Here is a 27,155-nt window from a genome sequence, read left to right on the forward strand (position 1 = left end):
TCTCTTTAGGATTTTCTTCAAGCCTACAAGGCTGGCTTTTAAGTTTTGATCCCAAACTTTATGTAGGTGAAATACTGTGTTTTCTTCTTAGTTTCCTTTCACCTCAAGAAAATGGGTAGTTCCCCTTAAAATGTCTGGTTGGAGAACTGTTTAATCTTCAACTGGCCAGGGTACTACCTTTGCTTCTTGAACCGTGGCAGTCCTTTTGGAAACAGAGGGACATGTCACACAGGCCAAGGATTTCACATTTTAAATGCTTCTCCTTTCAAATTTATATTTAATTGGGGTGCAAGACCTCCTTCCCTGTTTGCTTGTTTCAGTGAAGTACTACATCCTTTTCCATTTGCTAAGGGGACAATTTGGGTGGCAGTCACTGCCAGAAGGAGGCCTTGCCATGTGAAGCCACCTGGAGCTCAATGAACAGCAGGCAAAAAAGGGCAGAAAAGAAGCCAATGAGACTCCAGAGGAAGTGCAGTGGTGGGGTGCCCTGTGAAGCAACTTGAGGGTCCCTGGACTTGGAAAAGGATTCTCCGCGAACCTGGAATTACAGACTACTGCATGATATAACACCATTCATATAAAGCAGCATCCTACTTACTCTGATACCGGAATATTTCAAACAAGTATTTTAAATTAAATTTTCATTCATTTTTGATTTAATTTAAATTCAGTTTAGACGTCCTTTAGTTTTCAGTCTAGATGTTGTTTTGGGTACGTGTATGTGGGCCACTCATTCTGACAGTCCAGAGCCAAATGAAAAGCAGTGGTTTGGGCACACCGGAGCAAAAGAAAGTTCAAATTGAGAGAAATATCTTGGCCAGTGCTATTATTAAAATTATTCTATGAAGTAGTGTATCGCTGGAAATGGCAAACTTCTTCCCAAAGTGGGAGGAAATGCTCCAGCATGTTCAGGCAGGATGTTAAGCCTGGATCCTCACCTTTGGTAACAATTTTTAGCAGATGATATTCAGCTGTAGCATTGCCATTTGCAAAGCTGATGGTTCTTTGGAAATGCCCATCTGCCATTTCTCATTTCTTAATAGTACATGTCACGATGCCTTCGTGTGGTACAACTTAGTCAGCCAAATGGCCAATTCCAGACTGAATATGACAATAAATTTAGCTGTAAATATGCTATGTTTCAGTGCTTAATCATAATAAAAAGGCAGACTTTTTGAAAGGACAAAATGCACATCGTCCCTCAAGTAAAACTCAGAAAATAAAAAGTGGTGAAAATTGATTGTTAAATTGGCCGTCTATGCTTTCTGTTAATTCCTTCTAATTAATTAGGTGGGCTGCTTTTGGAGTTTTTTTATCTTTAGGGGAAAAGAGGCAGTCTGGCTATGCCCATGACTGGCTGAGTGTATTTTTACTGCTGGAAAGGCCTTTTACCTGCTGCTGCTGGTACTCTCCAGCAGTGGCAGTGGGGCTGCCTCCTTGTGTTGGAGCACCAGTGTGAGGCAGGCTAGAAATGCATTTTGTTACAGACTCAAAAGTGCTAGAAGAGGAAGCCTAAGCCCCAAATCAGTGCAAAGCAACAGAAGAACTTGACTGTGCTATGTTGGAAGCTGAAGAGATACAGTGGCTAATTGGAAACATAAATGCTGTTAGAAAAAAACTAATTTTATTCGTGTAAAAATGATGTGGGATATTCCCAGGCACTTGTCTTGAGGTGAGATAAAGTTTTGGGCTAATGTTTTGCTGTTTAGTTTTTCTGTAATGTCAAGCAGGCCCATTTGACTTGATACTCTCTCTCTCAGTTTTCTTTTACCACAAAAAAAAATAATGTGGATTAGTGTTATGTTTCTTTGCTCTGTGCTGTAGTAATGCCTTTACAAATCAGAGACTGCAGTCTGGATAAACAGAGAAGTGAAAGTTGACATTACAGGATAAATGTTGTGGAAAAGCCTAAAGTTACTGAGGAGAAGGTAATACCCTGTATACAGATTAAATGCCACGTTCACTTCTCTGATATTTACAACCTTTTGCTTTTTTAGCAAAAGAAGCCAGGATTCACAGGTATTAACTTCTTTCTAGGCCTTTCTTTGTTGCTGTTTGGTTTGGGTGTTGTGGGTTGGCACAGTCCTTGCTCTGAGCCCTTCTGTGAACACACGTGTTCCAGTGTCTGTATCAGCTGCACCTTCCATCCTGGGGCTTGGCTTTCTCAGCCAGAGCACTTCGTTGGGGAGCAGCATGGATCCACCCAGGTGTGCACCCCACGCTCTGCCTCTCCCAGGTTTTCTCCCTGGGGGCTGCCCAACCTCTGCTCCAAAACCTTTCTAGAGGGATAATCCCACCCTTTTTAATTTTTACTCAGCCGTCGGCAACAGTGAATAACCAAAATGGTCGGTTTCGAGTAAGATCATTACTTGCTAATATGGTATAGCCTTCAAGCTCTTCCACCCTCTTCCAAACACCCAAAGAGACTCTTTTCCCTGTGAGAATACATCACCATGATATGGCTGTAATAACAATGCTGCTTTCTGAGACCCATCTTTTCCAAGGCTGTGCTTGTGCTGATTTTTTAACCAAGGGAGCTTCAAACCGGAAGGCTTTGACAGTATCTGGAGCCCAGGAACTTGGAGTTTAATAGCAAACCAAAATTTCTCTCTATCATAGTTGAATCCTTTCCACTATAATTTATTAGGATCACACCACTATCATTTGCCTATGAAACTTACCCAGTAGTTTGGCCTGCTGAATCCTTAAACTTTGAAAGCCGTGAAGATGAGTTTCCCTGGGGTTTAAGCAGATGTATTGGCACATGGATGGCAAGTTGGGACACTCTCCCTGTTCATCAGAGCCACAGGTCTGTTTCCATGCTCTCTTTCATCCCAGGATTAATCTGTTAGCAACGGAGAACAGACTGAGCAGTATGTCTTTCATAAATTGTAGGGTTTGATTTCTTTTATTAAAAATTTCTATCCTGTTGTGTTCTTAGCTTTGTCACTTTCTTCACAAGAAAGTCACTCCCTTCTAATTTAAGTGCAAGAGTAAAGGAAGCTTTGTTTGAGTTGTGAGAAGTTAACAATGAAGAGTTTTCATGATGAAAATGCCCAAGAAGAATCCTTCTTTGCAGCCAGCATCTAAGCAGTACCTTCAATCCACGCCTCTGAGGATAAATATGTCTCTGCTGTTAGTGGGTAAAATAACTTTGTTCAATGCCATTTGATGGCTGACAGTGCTGGATGCCTGTGTTGTAGGTGTGCATATGCTGAGGTGGTGATAGGTAGACTGAGGACAAGGTAATGGCTTCAGAAAAGCCTGGAAGACTGGCTTGTCTATGAATTGTTTAAGAATTGTCTGTTTATCCTGGGGGCTCAGACTATACAAACCAGCAATTTATACTGGCTGAAGATGGATTCACAGCCTGGCTGTGCACTCAGTCAGTCCTTGATTTAAATGGAAAAATTGGAATTTGGGCATGAGTCTCCATTTTTCCTCTTTCTGATCTTTATTATTCTTGATTTGTTTATCTCAAAAGAAATACTTTCAGAATAATATCTGCTTCCAGTTGCTCAGAGCGAGAATTTGAAGAGACACATGACCTGCCACAGCAATGCTAAAGTTCAGAAAAGCCTCACTCTTCTTAACTCGGGAAGTAGGTGACATCTGTAAACTGAAGATACTTCTTTTTCCTGTAGCAATCGTAACCTTTGTGCCCAAACCACTGCTGTTTATATAAATTGTTGGGCAGTTTCTGCGTAATAAAAGAAAGAGGGACAAGCCCAAACAAGAAAGGCAACAAGTATGGTTCTTGAAAATGTTTTTATTCAGTGGCTTCTCTAGTGTATGAATGGAAAAAGTGCCATAGCATTGACTTAGTGGCTTTGTACAATCTTTCAAGTATGTCACTGCTTTAAAACCACGTTATTCTACTTTTTGAGATAAACATGATAATGTTCTCTCAGGCATGACTCCTGCTTGTTGTGGTCAGTGTTGCACCAAAGAACCTTCAGCTGAGATGAGGAGCCTGCTGTGCCAAAACAGTGAAGGACAGCTCTTTTTAAAGCCTCAGCATCTAAAAAAGACAAGATAGAAGCAGAAGGAAAAAGTATTGCTGTCCAGTGTTTGCAGACAGGCACCTGAGACACTGATGTGGTATTGATGTGAGGTGAGTCGGGAGCTTGGCAGGCCTGAGGACTAAAGCTACAGCCTCTGAATTTAAACCCTGTATGAAGGGTGAGGTTATAACAGAAAGTACTAATGTACCTAATGCACTATTTTCTGTGTTGTATTTTTGTACTTTTTGCCTGCTGCCGTGAGGAGAAGAATGTAAACTGGTAAGATTTCTTGTGGAAACTGCAGGCTTGCTTTATGCCAGCAGTGCTGGAAAGAAGTTCTCTGAAGAACAATTACAGCTGTCCATAAAATATGTAACATAAACAACCCTTCTCATCTGCAAGTATTAATTGTGCATTGGGAAGAAGAGGATGCTGGGATACCAGACTGCTTAAAGTATATGGGGTATTACTAAAAGGCTTAAAGAAACTTATCATTGAATTGCCAACTACAGAGCAGGATTATTGAAATTTATGAGAACAAAATTTAGTGAGATGAATACAAATAAAGCTGTCTATATTAGTGTCACTTTTTTTTCAAAGTTCTTTAAATGCAAAGTATAATTTCATTAATGTAATGCAGGCGGGCTCATTGGTTTGTTGCATTATACACTTTTGGATCCGACTTGATGTGGTATATTAAGACATAATTTGAAGAGCCTCAGAAAGTCCTGGGTTTTATGTGACTTGCTTTATCTGAAGGACAAAAAGGCAAGCTTTGTGGAAAGATTCTGTTTCATACTACAACTAGTGATCTGTTTGAAAGGCAAACAAGCAAGATGCCAAACCCCACAAGTATTCAGGCATGTGAGCTCTTCATCTCCAGGAAAACTCTTAATAAGCATTCAAGATTCTTCAGTTTGCTAAGGGGCATCTTCTGCTACATAAACCATCATTAAAACCAGAAATGGACAAGCAAGAAGAAGAAAATTCTCATGCAAATAAAATCAGCTGTTGCCATATTGGCATTGTGCTTTCAATTAGTATTGTGATTGGGAACAAAATCCCCCAGTTGTCCCCATTCCTGGCACTGTGGTTCAGCCCACAAGACAGCTTTGTTGTTACCAGAGTAGATAGTAGTCTCCTGCTAACAGGAGGTTGGAGAAAGTGAAATTGCTTCTTTCCAGCTGTTCAGAGGCAATGGGATGCTGGATTTGTTAATGTGAGATGGAAGGCAAGAGGAGTGAGACCTAGGGACAATGTCTGCAACTGAACTGGACTTGTGGAGTTCCATCCTGGAAGAAATGTGTGCTTGAGCCTCCACCTGGATATAGTGCTCTTGGAGAGGCAGAAGAGCATCAAAGCCTGACTTGGGATGGTTGCAGAAGGTAAAGCTGAAGATAGAATTAGATGTGTATACAGTGGTTAAGATGATTCTTTTAACAGTGATTGCTGTCACTTCAACCACACTGAAGTTCTGCCAACACTGGATCAGAAAAATACTTGTACAGGGAACAAACTCTGGAACTCTTATCCCTGTAGTGACAGTCTTGAAACAGTTTCAACTGGGAAAGAGCTACATTAATTTTGGGGAAGAGTGTCAGAAGTCTAGTGTGCTCATTCTTAGTTTTTATGTTCTTAAATATAGAGCCACACTCTAAAAGTTCGATCAGTGTGAGACTGTGTAGACATTACATGATGCCAAGCAATGAGTTCCCAGATATTTATAAATAAACTCTTGGTGCGCTCCCATTTTCCTGTCTCTCGTCTTTGCCATTATCCCACACACTTGCCCCAGGCTTTCTGTGCTATTTATAGAGATGGTAGTAGTAATTCCCTTTTCCTGAATATCATTCTTGAAGAAAGTAGATCAATTATGCAGTATAATGCTGGTTAAGTTACACCTAATAGCTGTAGCTGTTAACCTCACATATTCGTTTTACTTCTGTGGTAGTAATGAATCGTTAAATTGAGTGCAGCAATAATCCTTGAGGTATAAAAATAGAAATAATTTTACAAAGGCATTCCAAAGTGAATTATTTTATTGATTAATATTATGTAAGATTGTCAATATCTTCTGACTGTTACGAGGTTTCCAGAGTGCAGCTCAAACTGTGAGGGTGATGTGTAGAATATCTGCAGACCCTCATGCCTTTAGTGTATTCTAATCTTTCAAGACTGTTCTTCAGAAACTAGAAATGAAGTAAAGAACAATGTAGTCTTCATGTAAATGGTACAAGAGCTCCCATTTTAATAAAACTTGAACAGTTAAGAACACTTAGTTTTGCTAAATGTGTCTACCAGAAGAGACAAAATTGAAAAATATGTCCATTTAGAAAAGAGTATTTCAAGTTTCATAACGATTCAGATATATAGGGGGAGATGCATTACTGCTCTGGTCCACTGTGGAAATGTGTTCTCTAACTACTGTGCAAATGTTCTAACATAGTGAGAATATTTTTACCTGCCATTGATACTGTTGTTGGTTAAGAATTACTAAATAGTTTAGTATGAGGTGAGACAGTAACCCTTCCCTCCTTACTTTAAGTTTGTTCTGCAGCTTGGTTGAAATAATATTAATAATACTGTTAGGGTTTTTTCTTTCTTCTGTCAAGTTTTACAACAAAAGCAGACACAAGATGTTATTTGGGTTATAAGATCACTTAATAGATTTCTGTATTCTGGACAAGTAATAATCAGTTAAGTTTAGCTGTCTGAGTTTGTATATTAGAAAGAATTACAGAGAATTCAAACTGCCCCTTAAAACAGCAAATAGTTTTGTGTTAAAACAAGAAATTGAAAGAATAAAAATTGAAGGAACAAAGACGAAAATAAAGGTAATTGGAAAAGCTATGTCAATTGTCATGCTGGAGATAGGACATAACTTTGGTTTTTGGTTCTCAGTAGTAATAACAGTTGTCTTATTTCAGTGTATTTTCTCTGGGAAAAAAAAAAGTGACTGTTTTTTACTTCCTATGATAGTGTAATTGAAATTTGCAATTGTTACTTCCTTAATAGTTCTGTGTCTTCTGACTGACTGTTGTTGGTGTCATGAAGAGTAGATTGCATGTGATTTAGAGTTTAGATATTGGTATTGGCAGGTATGTGGCTGCATAGTGTGTCAAATGAAATGTTCCTTCTGAAATTTATTCTTCTGGACGTTGTTAGATATCTGGAGATTCAGTTTCCCTGTAATAACTTAGGCTGACTTTGGAAGACATTGCAAGTCTGATGATCTCATGGGTATTCTTGTTACTGAGAAGAGCTGTTCCATTTGCTGTGAAATATATCATGTGGAGCTATACATCCCCATATCAGTACTTTCTACAAGGCATAAATTATAGGAGGTGGTAGTTTCTTTTATTAGACCATCTGATTTAGTTGGAGAAAATAGACAATCTGAGTGCACTGCAACTCCTTCTTGAGGTCTTTGAGAAAGATCCTGAATGACAGGTCTGCAAGCTCCAAACTTGACCTGATTTTTCCACTTGTATCTGTTGATCAATTAAAAGATAACCTGTCTCTATAAAGCTCACCTTGATTAAACTGCCATGTCTACAATAAACCACAGCTTAGTAATTTCAGCATTTGCCATCAGGACACATATCCTTATTGTCTTTGAAGTGCCTGAATGAAAGTTACTTTCAGCCATTTTGCTTGGTTCTCCCTTCACATTTCTCACTCTGGGTATAGCCAGAAGGGCTGACTCTTTTACCTAAGCTCAAATCAAGTTGTGCTAAAAACCTGATGAAGCAGTTGAGCCTGTGATTTGCTTTTCAGTTTTTTATGTTGTTCCCATCCCTCAGACTTCACTGCAGACCTCATTGGTAGCCAAAGTATTTTGTGGCCTGTCATATGTGATGCAGGCAGCCTATTTAAAGCTTGGTTTCATGCTCCTCAGTCAAATCACCTTGGCTTCAGGGACAACCACACAGCTTTGCGTCCTTGCGAGGGGAATTTTCCTAGAGCAGGTTAGTCACTTTCTTCTTTGTAGCATTTGCAGTTTTCTGTCAGTTTGAATGTTCCTCCTACTTTCTGATCCCTGGCTCCTCTCAAAGCTCTGCCTACATTCCACTTGCACATTCCTTTGCCTCGGGAAGATTTTTTGGGACCAATGGAAGGGCACACAAGGGATTCAATACATAGACCAGAAGTTTCCTGGCAGCTGCCCTGTGCATGCCCTCATTTCTCACCTCTTCCTGGTGGTTGTTGCAAAGGAGGAGAGCCTTTGGATAAGACTCACCATCTCCTCTCAGGGGTTGTGGTCCAGCTGGTAGCTTGGGAGCCTGACTCTGTGTGTTTTTCCCTCTTCTTTGTGGAAAGGAAGCAGCTGTCAAAAAGAGGGCTCTGCTGGAAGCCATCACAACCCTCTTGTTCCAGCTTACAGCCCGAGAGATTGGCTTCTGCTGGCTTCAGTGGTCTTGCCAAGAGCTGACCAAGCTGTCTGTAGCAGTTTCTGTGCATGAGCTATGCTGAGGAGTGATTGAAAGATCCCTTCTAGCAGGGCATGGACTGCTGGATGTGTGTGTTGAGTTACAACACATTTTGAGGAAGAGCAAAATTTTAATCTTTTTTTAAGACCACTGTTTCTTGTCCTCTAGGAGAGATGATCATGTGTAAGGAGCCTTCCTACAAAATCAGGATTTTTAAGCTTTAGTTAGAAGCTTTCTGCCATCAGGCTGTCTAAAGGGGCTCTGCTTATGCCATCTAAAATTTCCTTTGTGCAGAAGCAAGGTATGCAAGTATTTGTGATTCAAATGTGTGTAAAGTGATGAAAACTTAGCACCAGGAGGAGCAGAAATGGGTTGTAGATCTTGAAATCCTAGATTCTGGGCTTTGACATCTTGTGTTACTCTTCAACTTATTTTTTTTTTTTTTAAGAGTACATGGAGACCTTGCATGAGCCATCATGTAGGATGGTTTTGTTGGTGGTGGCTTTTTGCAACTACTTAAGCACATTTGGCATTTAAAATTTTCTCACAACTACCCCATAAAACTTCCTTCTAAGACAGGAATTTTTAATGCTAAAATATATTTTTTTGTTTCTCTAGTAACTTTTTACTTTTATTATTGAAGCAGTAGCCTGAAACCTTAAAAATTTTCTGAAACTAGAGTTTTACAGCAAGAATATGGTAGATTTTACATTTCATGAGGAAGGAAGAAGATATCTAAAAAAATCTAGAAATATCAATTATAAGGAAGCTACATCTAAGGTCCTAAGTGCAGATAGACTGAAGACTTCTAAGAAACTTTTTACCTTTCTGTGTAATTTTACATCTAATAATTGATGACATTGTCAAATAATATGCTAATATCAATGATATATTTTCATCAATTTTTAAAATGTTTGATTTTCACTCTGAACGCAGTGGAGGCAGTTCCTCTATGACATTTGTGTGTAATGTGCATTATTTCTGTCATGGCAAAAGAACAGCTACAGCAATTCCGCAGCTCACAAAATCTTCTGACTTTCGCCTTTTCATTATATTTGGCACTGATTTGTGTGTGCATGTGATTCCTTAAAAAACTAGTTGTGAGTTTTTTAAAGATTGAATTAGTTTTAGTTCTGAAGGACCAGTGTCTGTTGGCTGTCTGTGGTAAGAAGGAAAGAAAAACACATACATGAGGCTCACTTTCAGAAGGTAATTGGCATTGCCAGCAAAACTATGGCCTTATCAATATTAGATAAGAACTGAAAACTTGTGTAGACTGAAAACTTGTGTATTATAAGGGTATTTTCTGCATGGCAGGAGAAAGTAGGGAAATCACTGGATGCAAGATGGGGGGAAGCTGACACACAATAAGGCTGTCTCCTTTTGCCCTGAAGGTAATGTAGCATGCATCAGGACTTTGCTTACTGCACAAGGTGTTCTCCTTCAGCACTAAATCTGCCAGCTCAGTAAATCCCAACATGCTTAATTATCCTGTTCATTTTTCTGGAATGGAGAACTGGGAGAAGCACCTGGATCTGTCATGTGCTCCAAGTGCATCTGCACAACTGCAACTGCTGCTGCAGAGAAGACTCCTTTCCATCAGCATTGGGCACTTCTTGTTCACTGGAGCTGGGGGTAGCAGTAGGGTGTAGGGCTGCATGCAGTCACAGAAAAGCATGGTCCCTGTTTTGAGGTGTAGTTCTATATCCTGTTGAAATTCCTGTTAAGATCCTATAGCTGTCCAGTTGAAATTGGGCTCTTGAGAGAAAAAGATGAGAAGTTTTATCGTGACTGAGTTTGTGACTGGAGACACAGTGTCAAAGGGAAGTGAACTTGAGCCCTTGACCCATTGGTACTAATGGCTGAACTGGCAATAAAATAAAATGGCTGTTCATGTTTTAGTAGCAGTTAAGACAAGCATTACTGGTCTCTGTTCATCTGTAGTTCTTCTTAAAATTATCCTTCCCTAAGATACTGGGGAGTGGAATAATAAACCAAGGCAAGGAATAAAACAAAGGCAATCCATAGCTAGATTCAGTTGTCCACTAACTGTGCTTTTATTTTTCTTCCTCTTCAAAACCCTCTTTGGGTTCAGCAGAAATCTGAGCAGTTCTTTCAAACCTTCACATCTTTCTAATAAACTAGTAATTTAACATTGCAATAATTTTTTATGTTCTGAACTGTCCCAGATCTATCATGAAATGATGGCTGTCTCAGACAGGCCCAATTTCATGGCCTCCAGGGTGGAGAGGTGACAGGGTCATGGACAGTTGACACAGACTGTGATGCACAGTATTTTAGACAGAGCTCATGGCAGCTTTCCATCCTTAGGATGCCTCATATACCCTGCTAGTATTCGTGTCCTTCATACAGAGATAAAGCATTTTCATATTTTTGACTGCTTCAATTTGAAATATTTAGGGGAAATGTCATCAGGGACAAAGATATCATTGTATATTGGTGCAAGAAATTTCTAATAATTCTTCCTCATTAAAGGAAGAATTCCTTCCTTCCTTTGTAGTCTTTTAGTGAAGTTCTGCTTTATTGTTGCCTTCACTGAGAACAGAGATTAGATCCTGGGAAGCAAGAATATGGATTAGTCTTCTAAGAGTATATTGCTCAGGGTTTCTTCCTCAGGTGTTGCATCTACCTCAGGAAATGAAAGATAAACAGGGTAAAGCTCCACTGATCACGGCAGCAGTGGTAGTTATGTACTGATTTAATTGTTCTGTATAGCTGGCTGAAAAGAGATGCTTGAAACCATGTCTGAACAACAAAAAAGTGGCTTGTCATGCAGGATAGGACATAAAATTGTTTTGGTTTACTTTGTCTTTAGAGATAAATGTTTGGGTTAAATGGGAGTGAGTAAGAGCATTGTATCTCATAGCTGGGAAGGTGGCCCATCTGAAACAGTTTCCATTGAGAAAATGTGCAGATAAAATACATTTTTAATAGTTGATGAGATTTAAAAAAAATCTAATAGAATTAGAAAATTATTAAAATTATTAATCAATAGAGAGTCTCCTTCACACTGAGACACATGGTAATGTTGCTCAGTTTGCCTCAATACTTTCCTTCTTACTGTCATCATGAGCTTTACATGTCTACATAATTTCACACCATCAGTAGTGGCATCATCATTATTATTATTATTATTATTGTTGTTGTTGTTATTATTATTGTTATTACTATTATTACAGCTCTAGGTATGCTGGGAAGATCCAAGCAGCTTGCCCATTGTCATATAGACTGTGAGAAAACTGCAGCTAAGAAAAGAATGGTGACGTTTTTGTTTCAAGATCTTACAAAACCTTCTGTGACTTTACTGAAAGGAAAGTTTCTAGAACTATTACTTAAGACAGCATAATAGTTTTCCCCCTGGATCTTTTGGTACACAGAGTTATGCATTCCCTTCCTGCTGCTCCATGTTCTGTACAGGACTTGAGTCTTGCATGCTTTGCAAATGTAGTAGTGCAGTACTGCAGGCAGCTCCCTTGTGCAGCAGCCAGCAAATCTCTTTTCTCCTGAATATCAAATGAAAATAATTCAGGCCAGTCTTCTTGTTTGGCCTGCTGGTTTTGTATGCAGACATCAAGTATTAAAACGGAAGCTGGGACATTGTAGCACAGTCTGGCTACAATTCCATGTGTTTTTGGAATGTGCTTTTGCAACCTGTGTTGCCTAATCACATCTAGGTTATATAATATGTTGATAGATGGATTCAAAATCAGTTGATACTGTGTTTAAAATAAAAAATGTGTTCTCTATTGACTCATGGAAATTTCCATACAAAGCAAGCCAATGTGTTTTTAAGATGGTTTTGCACTGAGATTTTGAGCTCTATGTTGTCCTTGCATTTAAGAAATATGAAATAATTCACAGGATGAGTACTTTGTGAAGGAATCCCCAGGTCAATACATCTTAGGCCAGATTTTGCTTCAAACCTTGGCTTACAATGCCTATGCTTTGTGTTTCCTGTTAGATATATTCATGTGAAAGTACAGGTCTCTTTATATAATGGTACATGAAAGGTGAACTTTGTAAGGAAAGCGTATGGAAAGATTGGATTTTTTGTTCTTTGGTTTTATTTCTTTGCAAGATACTTGCCTATATGTTGTGAAAAAGGAAATTATTTTATAAGAAAAGAACACTGATAAGATTATTTTAAAAATCAGGTTATTCTTTCCTCGTTTTACTGTTGATACATGGCTTGAGAGAGAAAAAATATTTAGAAGACACTTGGAGAAATCTTTATGCAAAAGACAAGATGTAGGCTGCTGATTGCTAGGCATGTGATATAAATAAGCTTTAAGTGAAATAAATATGTGAAGCCCCATTAAAGTTGAAGATATTATCTAGAGAGTTTTAAAGTGATTTAAGGAGTAGTACTCTCTCATCTCTAGGTACTTGTAATATGAGAGAATGAAATACTTAGTGTTCTAAAAAAAATAAGAAGGGGCAACATTCCTCTCTCTTTTTTTAGTCTTCCTTTTCCACATTCCTATATCTCTCTCTATATATTCACAGTATCTTTCCACAATCTTAACATATATAGGTCACCTTTAGTGTCAAAGAAAATAGCGAGCAAGTTATTTAAAATACACGTTTAGGGGTGGAATTCAGTGAAGCGAGTTCTCATTAAAATACATGTGATTAGCCCTCAAAATGTCAAAATGGGACAGAGCTACCAAACATCAACACACTATTAGAAAGATGCCTAGCCTTCCATACCCACTGCCTATTTCTTTGATGCTTAATATGTGAATTCCTTCCATCAGTGATGTCATCAAATAGAATTAATTTTTACCCAATTTTTTGTCTAATGGGACTATGCTTCTAAAAAGCTGTAATCTGGTGATTCTCTGAAGGATCCTAATGTTCTATTTGGAAATCTGAAATAGACTGAATTATTTTCTTCAGCTATTCCTTTGTGTCTCTCAAATACCTGACATTTAGGATGTTTGCCCTAATTTAGTTAATTAAGGTTCTCAAAGAGCAGGACTCTACATCTGTATTCCCCAAAAAAATGCCATGGAAATCAAAGATTGCAACCTGAGGAATAACATTGAGGAGCAGTGTTCCTCAAAGCAAACTGAGTCCATCTCAGCTAACAGCAGCTCTGCCAAAATTTTGCCATTCAAGAAGAGTAATCAGATACTCTGCTGTGTGACATCATGTGAATGTTAGTGTTTTACTCACAAGATAATGTAATTTTTCTTTTATTAATGATTTGCTTAGTATGTCCTTGCAGAATAAGATTTTTTTATTCAATTTTTTAAGCTTTGACAAAAATAACACTGGGTGTGTGAGGTCATATTTGGAACTCTAGAAAGCATGTTTAAACCTAAACCGTATTCTTCTCTCAAATGTTCTACCATGTCAGCTATGAGTTTAACAACAGCAATATGCTCTGAAGACTGTAAGTTATTACTCTTATATGTGCATATCTGTTACAAACATGCTCATCTTTTTTAAATAGTTAATCCCATTTTGAAGGCTTTGATGACTGCTTGCCATATACCAATAAGTATTAAAGTGTTTGTCTGCTATTTAAAATAGGTGAACTTCACAAAATCCCCTAATGCATAGGTCATTTAAGGAAAGATACTTTATAACACTAATCCATTATGAAGGGGACTTCCTACCCTTTTAAATGACCTTTTATCAGGGTGTGTTGTCCTGCCATCACTGCTTCTGTCTTTTAGGCAGTAGGGCACATTTAAATATTTTACAGTCAACTCAAAGACAGTTACTTCATGAAGTATAAAAAGACATATTTCACTATCATTTCCCCACTGTTGTTAACTGCGACTTTTCTAGGTAGTTCCTAATCCACTGGCACATGAAATACAAAGGGTTTGTTTAAGCTTTTGCTGAAGTACTTTAGGTGAATGTTTTTTGTTTAATATTGTGTAGAGCAGATGATATTTGCTCGCTGGATGCCACCTCTCAGCTCAGACCTTAAAAACAACAAATTAGATGCACAAACATTAGAATGTGCTAATGTGTTCACAGGGTTCATTTAATTGTAGCCTTTGTTACCTCTCAGTAAGTATCTGAGAACTAGACTAGGAAAAAATCCCTACAGGGACCCCTATATTACACTGCTGTAGAATTTCACTCACCTTTGAACTTGATTTCCAAAGATTTGTGTGCTAGATTCTTTTTGCCTAGTACTGGTGGCTGTTGGACTTCCTTTTTCTTTCTTGAAGATCATTCTTTTTATATCCATTTATCTGAAAGCAGTGCCTGGAGATTATAAAATATTCTTGGTCTACATCCTGGATTTTAGACTGGGCTCTTCTCTGGAGAAGTATTTTTGTATGTTAGTGTAATGTTCACTAGTAAGACATGTTATGTTTTAAAGAAATACCTCCTAGTGCCAAGGAAAATGAATCTATTTAGATGGTGTTTCTTAGTGTCTCAGTAGTTTCCTTAAACATAAGGACCCTAAATTAGAGGGTTATTAGGAAGCTCTAACAAATACTTTGTTCCTTTGTTGTTGCTAGAAAATGAGCAGTGTGGTATTACCTGGATTTTTGCTTTACTATGAGCTTCTTATTTGAAGTATTCTGAGGAGGGAACAGTGCTGTGAAACTGACCTCAGTTCAATTATCTTGACTTATAAAAACACAGAAAATTATCACCATCTTTGAACAGATTATAATAATGATCTGGTACTATATTACAAACTGCCTTGCCTAGAGTTAAAACACAATGAGTTGCTCTTGAGTTTCCAGTGCTCTGGCTGTTTATTCTCCTTCGTGGCTGGGAGGTTCTCTGTGTTCAGCACATCATTTGTACAATTTTTAACGTGCTTTAACTTGTCATCGATACACTGATAGCTTGCGCTGTAACCGGAGAGTTATCCTGGGCCCCTCTCGTGTCCCCACCCAAAAAATTCTGTGGGGCCTCTGACAGATCTACAGTGGCAGGTTTAAATTAGATGTCTGAAATGATTACTGCTATTGGCTGCCTACCCTGCCTCTCTGACAGACGTTGCTGTCTCAAGGCTGGCATGACTGATCTGCATGTCAAGCACAGTAGTTTCCAGTCCAGCGTATTAAGATAAACCACTGACAGAAATCACGTCCAGAGCAGCTGGAGGCGTGAGGTAATATGTCAGAGTTTTGGAGTGTGGTTTGTAGATCAAGTCCTACTTGGATCTCAGATGCAAAGCACATTTTGTCAGAAAAGCCAGACTCAACCATGAGTGGTACCCCAAGCCCAGGTCACAGCTGGATGTGTGCCTGGCAGGTGGGCACTGCTCAGGTGTGTTGGTTCAGTGCATACCAGGTGGCCACTAGACTGAGCTCCTTTTGCAAAACTGTGTTTAGGAAGGGACAAGCATGATTAACTTCTCAAAGCCAGCTCTGTCAAGAGGGTGCCAGGCTGTGTGGTTTCACCCAGGCCAGATGTGTAGATGTGAAGACAAGCCCTTACTGTCACACCTGGACAGCCCAGCACCATCAATCCTCCCTGGGTGCCCCACTCTAGTCTTTTCCTCCTCACCGGGCCAACACTCAGCTTGGGTCAGGTGGTCCCCCTGACTCAAGCAGACCAGTCAGAAACTTCCTTAGTTTCTCTGTCTCTTTCCAGAGGAGTGACTGCAGATGGATGTGAACTGCAGCTGATGTTGGAGAAAGGCTGTGCCATGTCCCCCCAGCTGTCACTGGGAAGCAGTGCCAGCAAAAAACACTCAATTATGGGGACAAGGTTCTCCAGCTTGTTTTTTTTTTTGTTCTTGTTGGTTATCACATGCAGTGTAGTCATGGCCTGAGCTTGTGAACTAGAGCCTCTGTTTATATTCAAGTTTTGCACTGTGTTAGGCTTGGGTCTACTTATTAGGTACTTTTTGACTTAAATACTCAGCGTATCTGCAAAGTTGAGTGCAGATTAGGGAAGGGAAGTAATGTGCTGTGCTTGTCTCTGCTATGAAGGTACCCAAGACAATGCATGGTGCAAGGAGAGAGTCAACACCATCCAGCATCATGTTAATAGTCTGTTCATGTTCACAGCCTGAAATGAACTGTCCTAAACACACTGGCCATTTTTAAATGATACTGTTGCAAAACCAGAAAGATCTAAGTGGTAGAGATTTCTGTGCAATGCCTGTATCAGAGTTTTCTGCACAGTGTGCTTTGTAAGCACTTTGGCCATGGAAATAGTTGAATAATCTTGATTAAATACCTGCTAGGTGGTCAAAGATGTTGCTGATGCTTAAACAAAATCTCATCATTGTAGTTTGAAATAATCTTTTTAAAACTATACTGAACAGGTTGCTAAATGAGGCATTCTCAAAGCATAAAATACTGGATCTCTGTTCACATTTCTTCTTTGTCTCTGTCTGTCTCGTGCACTTGATGTTGGGAGCACTTGGGGAAGGGAGAGGAGCACCTGGTTGTTGTAGTAATGGCTGAATTTGGCTGTGCCTGGAAGTGAAGTGGAAATCTTGTGTCAAAGTGAGGGGGAGCAGAGCTCGCACCTCCCTTCCCCTTCCCCACATCTGCCTCTTCCCCTGCTGTCCCAGTATGGCTCGGGCTGTTGCTCTGCCGGTGGTACTGCTGGAGCCTCAGTGTCTGTGCCGTTGAGTTATTGGGGAGTGCTGCCAGAGACTCCCCTGATGCAGACAATAAGAAGATAAATGATTTTTTGTTTTCTTTTTGGTGTTTTTTTGTTTGTTTGGAGGGTTTTCTTGTTTTTTTTTTTTTTAAACAGTTTTTATTTCCATAAAAGCAGAAGATAATTTCTTGGGGCATAGAAAAGGCACTTCTGTAGGCTAGGGGCATTCTTCCAGCTCAGCATCACAGACCTGCTGCATGCAGTGAAAATGAGAGGGATTCTCCAAGGTATTTATTGTGGAAAATATTAGGCAAAACAAAGGAATACCAGCTCCACTGTATGGAAATGCATATACTTGGAAGTCTGCACTACAGTACATACCTGAGTGGAAGTGTTCATGGCAACTGGTAAAAAGGAAGAATTAAAGACAGGTAGAAAGGACTTATTTTCTTTATTTTCTTTAAAAGGCTTAGCCAAAAAAAACTGTGGACTTCTGGGAAAAATACTAAGGTGAATAGAATGTATGACTCATTTTTAGATAGAGATGAATAATGAGAGAAGAGTTTAGTAAGAATTGATACAAGACAGTACTAGTTTGTAAAAAACTTGGTCCATGCTGCATGGTGCGAAACACTGAGAGTTATCAATTTCCCTGTAATCTAGGTATTATTTTGTTTATATTTTTATGTGAACCCTAAGGCACATTGAACTGAGTTAGACACTTCTTAGATAATTGGACTTTAGTTAAAATTGCTTTTAAAGTACAAAATCTAACAGTGACAAGGTATTTACTGCAGGAACACGCAAATCTTCGCAGGTGTGGATCAGAGAATATGATCCGGGTGATAACAGACTTCTCATTACTCACATTAGTGTGCATTGCACAATTCAAATACCACTGAGAAATGAAAGAAGAATGCTGTTGTCCATGGAAATCTGAACTCCTGTTACAGTGGAAACTCCATAACTGTCCTGCATCTTGACACAGAGTAAATACATTAATTTCTCTTAGATTTTCTGCACATTGTGCTGAGGAAGACATGAAAAAAAAGGTACTGTCATCAGTATTAGGTTGATATCTGAGCAGCCACCTGTAACACAGTGTACTCTTGCCTGCATTATGCATTGCTTTTATGAAAAGTCCAGTTCTCAGGTCTGTTCTCAGACCCTTCCTTGATTCAGTAGCATTACAGCATTTCAGATGAGAATGATATTTGATCTGTATTTCAGCACCTCCTAGGAGAGCTGACGTAAAACAGCTCCTGCCCTACAGGGGTCACTGGCTTAATGTGACCTAATTTAACAACAACATACGTAAGGACAACACTTTTCCCCACCAATCCAACTATATTGTCCAACCCCATTGGGTGTTGCAGTAACTGTTGTGTGTCTTCATCTGGGCCTGGTTTTAGTGAAAGCTCCACAAGGCATCTGTGAAGGGATATGGTTTAGTCTGTATTTCTGTGGATTCAAAGTTTTATGAAGTTGCCTGATAAAATGGTCTTGCCTTGAGCTGTTTGTCAAGCAAACAATATTCCAAAGGAAAAGCAACAAACTGCTTCAGTAATGTGATTTTTTTATTTTATATTCCTCTACATATGCAGTACTCTACAAACCTAGTAAGTGGCACTGCTTGTGATTATTAAAGATTTCTTAAGATGAACACCAACTAAGATAATTTTAAAATATTTACCATAATTCAAGAATTCTTTGAATTATGATTAAGGAGGATGAGATGTTAAGAAAATCTCATTTGCATATACCCTTCTTACCTGCACTTGCCCGATAATGACATTTTGCTTGAAAAAATTATAAGGTACATGCTTAATGTATCTTTAATAGTCTCCTCATGTAATTTCTCAACTGAAAATGAGAGTGTCATTAGTTGAGTCACCAATGCTCCTTCCCCCCTTCCCCATACTTGACTTGGAAGACTTTGCTGGTGCGTGTAGAGGAGTGCAGGCAGCTCCTGTGGGGTCTGTCAGGGCAGACACAAGGCCTTGCCATGGCTTCTGGAAACCCATCTCTCCTCACAGGTCATTTCTTCCCATCAGGTGGAATGAGTGTCCGTGGTGGTGCCATGTCCTTCTGTCTGGGGGCTCTGACCCAGGTGGAGCCCTGGGGCAGTGCCCAGACTGTCATTTGCTGGAGCTGTTGGCACTGGCCCCAGTCCCTGTGCCGGGGAGTGCCAGGCACATGCTGCCGGAAGGAGGTTTCTGCAGAAGCCTTATGGCTGGAGAGGGTGTCAGTGGGCTTTAGGATGTAAAGGATCTTCACATGAATGAGGAGAAGGAGACACAGTTCTCGACTTCTGTTGAGAAGTCCTGGCATTTCAGTTCTCTGTGGGCATAAGCAGGCAGAGCACTGCCAGTCCAGGAAACGCAAGTGGATGGAAGGGCAGAAAATGGAACTCCTTATTTATACTGCCTTGCTGTTTTATGGGAAGGTAAGTGATAAATAGAACAAGTCATTTATGACGGTGGCAATAGAAGATCCTTTCCTTTGTTGGCTTTTCTGTATGTTGGCAGAACTGGCAATTTGTGTGAGCTTGGCAGTCTTTGAGATCACCTTGGAGAGGCTTTGTCCATTAGTGATGAGTGCTGTGATGGGAACTGTTGTCTCATTCCTGAGGGGACATGCTCAGGGCTGCTGCTGGTCCCCAAGGTGAAGCTGTGGAGAATTGCTGTGTGGACAGAATGGTGGCTCAGTGACAGTGACTCTCCTGAATTTAGTTTCCAGTGTTGATAAAAACTCTTCTCTTAATGCCCCCATGGCCCCCGGGGGGGGGGGGGATTTTTCTCTTTATTTTCACACCAGAGACAGGTATATGCTGTGAAGAAAGATCACAGGCAAAACTAGCCTCATTGACCAATCTCAAAATAAAGGAGCTCTTTTGTTTACCCCCACGATGTCTGGGGTAATTTTATTCAGGCTATTAATTAAGGTGAGCTTTGTGAAAAGTCCTAATGCCCTGAACTGGTGAACTGAGCAGTGGATTTCGCTACCTGTGTGCAAGAATATTGTGCTTGCTTCCTTTAGCTGCTGACATAAATAGTAACTCGTTAAAGGGCATAGCTCCAGGCTTTGCCTTAAGAAGTAGATGAAAAGATAATTGCTGGATAAGCAAGCGAGCATGGGGGACTGTAAGAGTAAATGAGACTGGTTGTGAACCAACAACAATCTTCTTTCAATCAGCCTGGTTTTAAGGCTGTAATCTCCCCTGGGCAGAGGAGGTCCCTGTCCCCATGTTGTGTGGCTCTGGGAGCAGCCTCGTGCCTTGTCCTGCGTGAGGCCGTGGGCGCTGAGGACGGGCCTCTGGCTGTGCCTTACAGCTCTGCTCTTACCCTGCATAAAGCTGATCCTCTTTCATTCCTGTTGGTGTTCTGCTTGGCATTCTTTTTGTGAAGTGCTTTTTTGTTTTGTACAGACCTATTTATCCCTCCCTTCCCTGCACCAGTGGAGGTTTATTAGATTGCATGGCAGCCTGCCATCTTCCTTATTAACCAAGCTTTTTCCCAAATAAACATGCTTCTTGTGTGCACGTCTCCTATTTATGATTTACTTCCCATTATAAAGCTACAATCTACAATATTAAAAATAATACACAGACAGATGTTTATGAGAGGCTGAACAGGGTTTTATTGTACTGACTCTGGTATTTGTGGTTTATATTTCTTTAATCTCTAGTGAAGTGTGGTTCCTCCCACCCTCCCCATTTTACTGCTTCTGCCTCTTATTAGCCTTATAATAGGTGATGGTGCCCTTTAAACACATTTTCTTTCAGGCTCTTACATGCTGCAATATAAGCAGGAGTATGAGGAAGTATGATGATGTACTTAAAATGGTGTCTTTATATAAGAAATTAGAAGTTAGGCCTTCATTCTGGAGATCTAGATCCACCCACCTGGAGGCAAAGAGATCCCTACCTTCCATTTCCATGACTTCAGTAGGGCATTTGATCACCTTCTGCTGGCTGAGCTGCCCGGGCAGCTGCCAGTCTGCTGGATTTTGGGAGAGTGCCTTTCTGCCCCGGTGGAGTCCCAGCCATCACTTGGGATGTCACTTTGTGCCTCTCAAGCGCGTTACTATGGTTTGGTCACAACAGTTTGGAGTCACTGGCTGCGTACAGAGTTCTTTGGTTTTTATTTGAATGGATGGAAGAGAATTCTGCCCCTGGGTCAGATAATCATCTCAGACCCGTTAAATAAGCAGCTGTGACATGCATCATAACAGTGGCCTAAACCACCATATTTTTTCAATATGACACTTCGTTGCTTTTTTTTCCTTGGCCTGTGGTTGGGCTTACATTAGAAAAACAAACAGCACTTAGCTATAATTAAAAATGCCCTACGGTAAGTGGGATGACAAAACAATGGGAATGCTGTTCATATGGATGAAGTCAAGTGTAAATGAAGTCTAAAAGAATTAAGTTGAATGCAAGGATAAAATTATCTTGTTGGCTAGGCACAGAAAGTATAAAATAAGCCTACCCAATAAATCAGATCTTGCATTTCACAGTAAAAAATCAGATCAGGGTAGTTTTTTTGTATCATGAGGCAAATCCATCTTTTGCTGTAGCAACAGAAACATAACCTTCAATTAATTATTTGAAACTATTTGAAATGCAGTATATTGGTAATTGTAGAGAGTTTTATGCATTCAAGCATATACCTTGAACATGTGTGCAATATACTTATTTATACTACTTGCATTCAGTTTCTAAAAATAGGAAATGTTCATAATAGTATCCTTAGAATTCCTTTTTTTTTTCAAGATAGTCAAGTTCCACCTGGAAGTATGTTTATTAAAATTTTATATTGAAGAACCACTGTATCATATAATTTTTTTTAAAGTATGCTCCAGACATAATTATGAACATAGTAAGACATAATTATAAGAAGGATTGATATTTTTCAACCTCCAGTAGCTGTCGTCTTGCTTCAGGTTTAGCTGTAGTCAGAGCCTTGCTGACCAACCGACTGATGTTTCCCTAATTGCCACTTGAAAATGAAAAGGGAAACTGTCTAGCTTTGAAACATTATTCATGAAAGAAGGATCATGCTGGCACGTTGTCAGAACAGGATCTTTCCCCCCTGTCTTGTCTAGACAGGCCAAGTACAAGACTTTGTACTGAAAAGGTCTCTCTGGTGTGTCATTAGGCACAGTGGTTTAGTCTGGACTGGTCTGGATTCCCTGGTCGGAGCATTTTGAGGTCACTCCTTGTGTTTTGGTACAGACCTCTGCAGGTTTATTGCAGTTTGAAAATACTCTAATATTTGCTTTCTACTACCTCCCTCAACCTGACTTTGATCCATTTTGCTTTACAAGGAAGAGTTGTTCTCTGGTTTTAGTAAAAGCACTGCTTAAATGCATTCACTAAGCAAACTAATTTAAAGTACTGAAATTTTGTTCACAAGTTGCAAATACCAGATGCTAAGTATATTCTATGGTCAGAAATATCTGTATTCTCATTGGATAATCTGTTTAATTAATTTATCTTATTCCTGCAATACATTTTTTCTTTGAATATTTCTTTCAGACTTCAACAGAATGTGATTATGCAGACTAAGTTTTGCAAATTTGTGTCCTCCATTAGCTATTGTATTTTGTTAGATTTAGGTGTTACTTTTGCAGATGCGAGAGTGAGAAAAAGGGGAAACCCCATGGATATGCAGGCACTGCTCAGCACTAACCAAAATATCGTTGTGACTTCAGCACTGTCCTACAACACTGTCCTACAACACTGTCCAACACTGATTATTTGGATCACAAATCCAAACAGCCACCACAGGGGTCTGCTGTGAAGAAGGCTACCTCCATCCCAGCCAGGGCCAGTAGAGGATGACTGCTTCCTTGGCAAATAGATTTGGTAGGAGACAGAAGGCAATGTGATTTTTGACAACATGCCCCATTTTCAAATCAACACAGAATTCCCGTGGTATTGTGAGCAATGTTCCAGTCAATGTGGGCACAACAAAAAGGGGACAAGAGGCCTCATGACACTTTTTTTTAAAATGCACCTTCACAATGGCTGTTTTCACATGTGTGAGGGAATGAGGAAGTAGCCTTAATATTCTACAGGAAAAGTTGATTTAGTCTGCTTTTTGATTCTAAATTTCAGTGTGGTCTGTTATCTATGACAACCCCCCCACTTCACCTTAAATCACAAATCCTTTCTTCTGGTTAGTCCTCTTATGATAATGTTAGTTAAACCCCAGAACCTTTAAGACTTTAATGTAGCTATGAAAAATGTAATGCTTCGTCTAGTCTTTTGTGTGAAAACTGTATAATCTGGTGGCAGACAGACACCTTGAGCTCTTGGCTTTAACTGCTTTTGACTTGACATCTTGCTTGAGCATTTTACATCAGCCATGGGGGAAGCATGGAAAGCATTACATTGGGACTCAACACAAAGGCACAGGAAAGCAGTAAAAGCTAGCCAAAGTAGCATGCCACATATTCTAACTGCAACATGGTGATTGATTCTTTCTAATAGAAGCATTATGTTCTTTACCACTCCAACTTTACCCTGTGTGATATTCTTCCTTTAATATACCTGGGAAGTTTGAATCCTTTCAAGATGACTCTTCTAACCTTCCAAGATAGCTTTGTTCATTTCTTGTTCCGGTTTCTTCAGAAATGAGTCCTAAAGCATTGTATTTATCAGGTTGCTAATATTGAGCCTGGCTTTTTAAGTCTCCTTTCCAGAAGTAATTGTTAATGACCTTTTCAGTTCCATGGGTTTCAAAGGCTTACTTCATTTGACTATGATTTTTTTATAGTCTATACTCAGAAGGAATCTAAGCCCCTCAATGCCTCTTCAGTTCTTTGTTGTTGCAGAGAAGAACAGAGTAACATACAGAAGAAAATAATTTGTTTGTACAGTATTTATTAATAGGTTAGGGACTGCAGGGTTGGACTGAAAAAAAGCTTAAATTTGAGGACCTCATTTAGGCAAATACTTATTTTATAAGTACTCTTCCACCAAGCAAAATAGATCTGTTTTTTCCCCTGCAGGAAAGGCTTGTTTTCCTTGCTTTTCATACCTTCTATTTATATTCCTAAGTAACTTTTTATATGTTACACATATTTATGCATACAGTTTTTTATTGCAGCAGGCTCTTGCTGGTATGTATACCAAAATATCATTAATACTCTTGAAAAGTGTTCAGAATGAAGTCTGCAAATTGCTTTTATCTGTAAAGCAAATGAAAAATGAGAATGAATTCGCTCCCTTTCTCAGTTTCTTTTTCCTCTCCTTTGCTATTACGGTGCTTGCATTATGTAACAGATATGTGTGAGTAAGTGTCACACCTCGGTAACTGATGTAGGGACCTTTTAGAATTGGAGGTCCTGTTGTCTCAGTTCAGACTAAGTTAAGATTAAAGCAAAGTCTTTTGCTGATGCTGTTGAAGATGAACAAATTCTGCCTCTTTGCTGGGAAGGACCAGGAATCATCTCTCTGAAGCAGAATCAGCACACCCATACTGCAGTGTTGGGGAAGCCCAAGGTTCTGGGACGGGCATTCCTTTAATAAACTGCCTGTGAGAGTTTCTAATTCTGTCTGCTTTGCCTCTGCTTGTGAATGGCAATCACCAGAATTTGTCAACATACTAGTAGTGTAATCATTAAATTTTAATTTGTCTTGATACAGTGTGTTCTCTGTTCTGTACAAGTATTTTACTTTGGAGCAATCCTAGTGAGAAAGCTTTTCATAATTGTGTGTATATTTTTGTGAACATTTCCTAATTTCATCTCCAGTACTTGCTATAAAGTATACTTGGTCTCATAGGAATTGTTCTCATGACAGAATCATATTTAGGGGAAACTGTTCTCCTTTTTTTTTTTTTTTGTAAAAACAAAGTGTAAAAGCTACACCATGCCTGCATTTAGCATTCAGACATCTTATAGGCATTTTAGAAGTTTACTAACTTGTAAAGAACACTAGCATGTGGGATTTTAATGTGCAGACACCAAGTGCTTGACTGTAATTAGGTGGGAGACTGGCAAATTGGCTTTGGGAAGGTAGTTAAGGAATAACTGTCTGTGTCTGAACAGGATTGTTCCTGGTTACAAACTATACTGTTGCCTTACAGCTGATGGCAAGATTTTTTTTTTAATGTGGGACAATTATTATTTTTATTAATAGTGCTGTCTTGCCCCAGATATGCAAGGTGCCACACAAACATATATGAGAACACAGTCTTTGTCCAAAGGGAACTATACTCAACATGAGCTGCAAAAAGTACTGCTTATTATTGAAAAAGGTGAATTTTCCCAAGTGGCAAATCTGGTTTACTAGTGGTTTGATTCTGGTGATCAGAAATATGTCACATATATATTTATACATGCAATGCTGTAAGGACAAAATTGTTTGTGTTGGTGTTGAGTTGCCAAAGACCCACCCACCATTATAGCATCTACTTGAAAAAGATTGTCATTTTAGCACTGAAGAAGGGTGGGCATCAATTTTCTCACATTTTTTTCTTTTTTTTTTCTTTTTTTTTTTTTTTTCCTTTCAGAGTGCAAATTCACCTGCGCCAGTGGTAAATGCTTGTATCTTGGTTCACTGATTTGTAACCAACAGAATGACTGTGGGGATAACAGTGATGAAGAGAACTGCCTGCTTGTAACAGAGCATCCACCTCCAGGCATCTTCAGCTGTGAGTATTGGCTCCTTGTGTGCATCCATGTATGTCAAATATGTCTGGCTACCTCAGAAATCAGTCTTTTTGGAATCTTGATCTGCAGTATGATATCAAGGGAGTATGAGACAGAGAAAGTAAATAATATTTTTCTCAGAACTAGCAGGGATTTGTGATGCACTTTCCCCAGGACTCTAAATGTGCTAATTTTTAGGTATTTCAAGGAAGTTTGTGCTATGGACATTGTGGTTATAATCATATGGATCATACGTGGCCTCTGAGAAAGCATCATTAAATATTTGTTTTCAAGATTCTACAAAATATTCTGTGCTCTGTGTAAAAGTCTTTATATGCTAATAAGACCATCAAGAAAATTATAATTTTCTGTTCATAATTCCTGTTAGTTTTATTAGTGCTGAGATCAGCATCATTTGATAGGTTACTGACCTTTGATATATTTAAAATATCTTTAGTTACTGTTCTTCAGTGCATAAATATTGCACACAGAGTTTATCACAGGAATTGCTTTCTTAGTGCTTTGTCCTCAGTCATGTCTACCGAAATCAAACTTTGCTTTTGCTTTTGTTTCTTGTGCAATTATTTATTTTTGAGCTACAGTTCAGCTTTCTGGATGGGTGATACATTTTTCAGGTACAATAGAAGTATGTTATGTTACTTCTGCTTTCCAGTTTTGTTCGGCCCATACTGACATCCCTCAGTATTCTATTTCACTTCTGATTGTGATTATATCTTAGGAATATCTGTTTTGTTATGCTGTTATTAGTAATAGCAATTATGAGCAGCATGTGTCTGTAATTTTCGTAATTAATGCATGGGGCTATAAGCAGGACAGAAGACAGAGTCAGGTGTTGGATGTCTGTCCTCCTGTACCCTCTAACCTCCAAGTGAACATGTTCCTAAATGCTCTACTCTAAATCATTTAAATCTTGTACTTTCTGTTACTTTGGTACCTCTGCAGTGATTTCAGTGGCTTTGAAATAGTAATGACCTATGTATTCTTTTACGCTATTTCATTTTATTTTTGTTTTGTTTGGTTTTGAGTGGAACTCTTTCCCAAGTCCCAGACAAGACATAGGCTTTGGGGATGCGTCCAAGTCAAAATGTCACGTTTGCCCATAAGGTTGACTTCTGAGTTGTAAAAAAGTTAACATTTTATTATTTATTCATGCAAAACTTTTAAGCATATCTGTAAAGTTCAAATAGAGGAGGTTTTTTTGACTGGGTTACTGTACAGCTCTTCTCTTAAACGAAGCTAGCCACAACTGTTTGTCCAAAAGGTGGCCACAAAACTCGCAGTGATAGCAGGTGGAGGGAAGGGCTTTGGTGATGAGCAGCAGCTGTGGCATCGCAGGTGGTGGCCCTGCACAGCTGCAGCGTGATGATGGCACTCTGTGAGTTCCTAGGTGGAGCCTCTTAGGTGAAACTCCCAAACCCTTCTTTATCCTGAGGTCTGACAACTAGGGCAACAGTGGTTTTGCAGTATCCCTCTGTGC

General features: G+C 39.3%; 1 protein-coding gene across 3 annotated transcripts in view; it reads left to right on the forward strand.

Annotated features, from left to right (window-relative positions):
- The window catches only part of LDLRAD4 (low density lipoprotein receptor class A domain containing 4), a 280,598-nt gene that overhangs the window by 111,781 nt on the left and 141,662 nt on the right, over positions 1-27,155 (forward strand). For all 3 annotated transcript variants that reach the window (XM_054285069.1, XM_054285071.1, XM_054285070.1), the window contains one exon: positions 25,519-25,659. In XM_054285069.1, coding sequence (XP_054141044.1) covers positions 25,519-25,659 — 141 coding nt within the window. The remainder of the gene's footprint in view (positions 1-25,518; positions 25,660-27,155) is intronic.

Source organism: Melozone crissalis, unplaced genomic scaffold (assembly GCF_028551555.1).
Source record: "Melozone crissalis strain CALT ecotype California unplaced genomic scaffold, PUWL_Pcris_2 ptg000042l_1, whole genome shotgun sequence".
NCBI classification, from domain to species: Eukaryota; Metazoa; Chordata; class Aves; order Passeriformes; family Passerellidae; genus Melozone; species Melozone crissalis.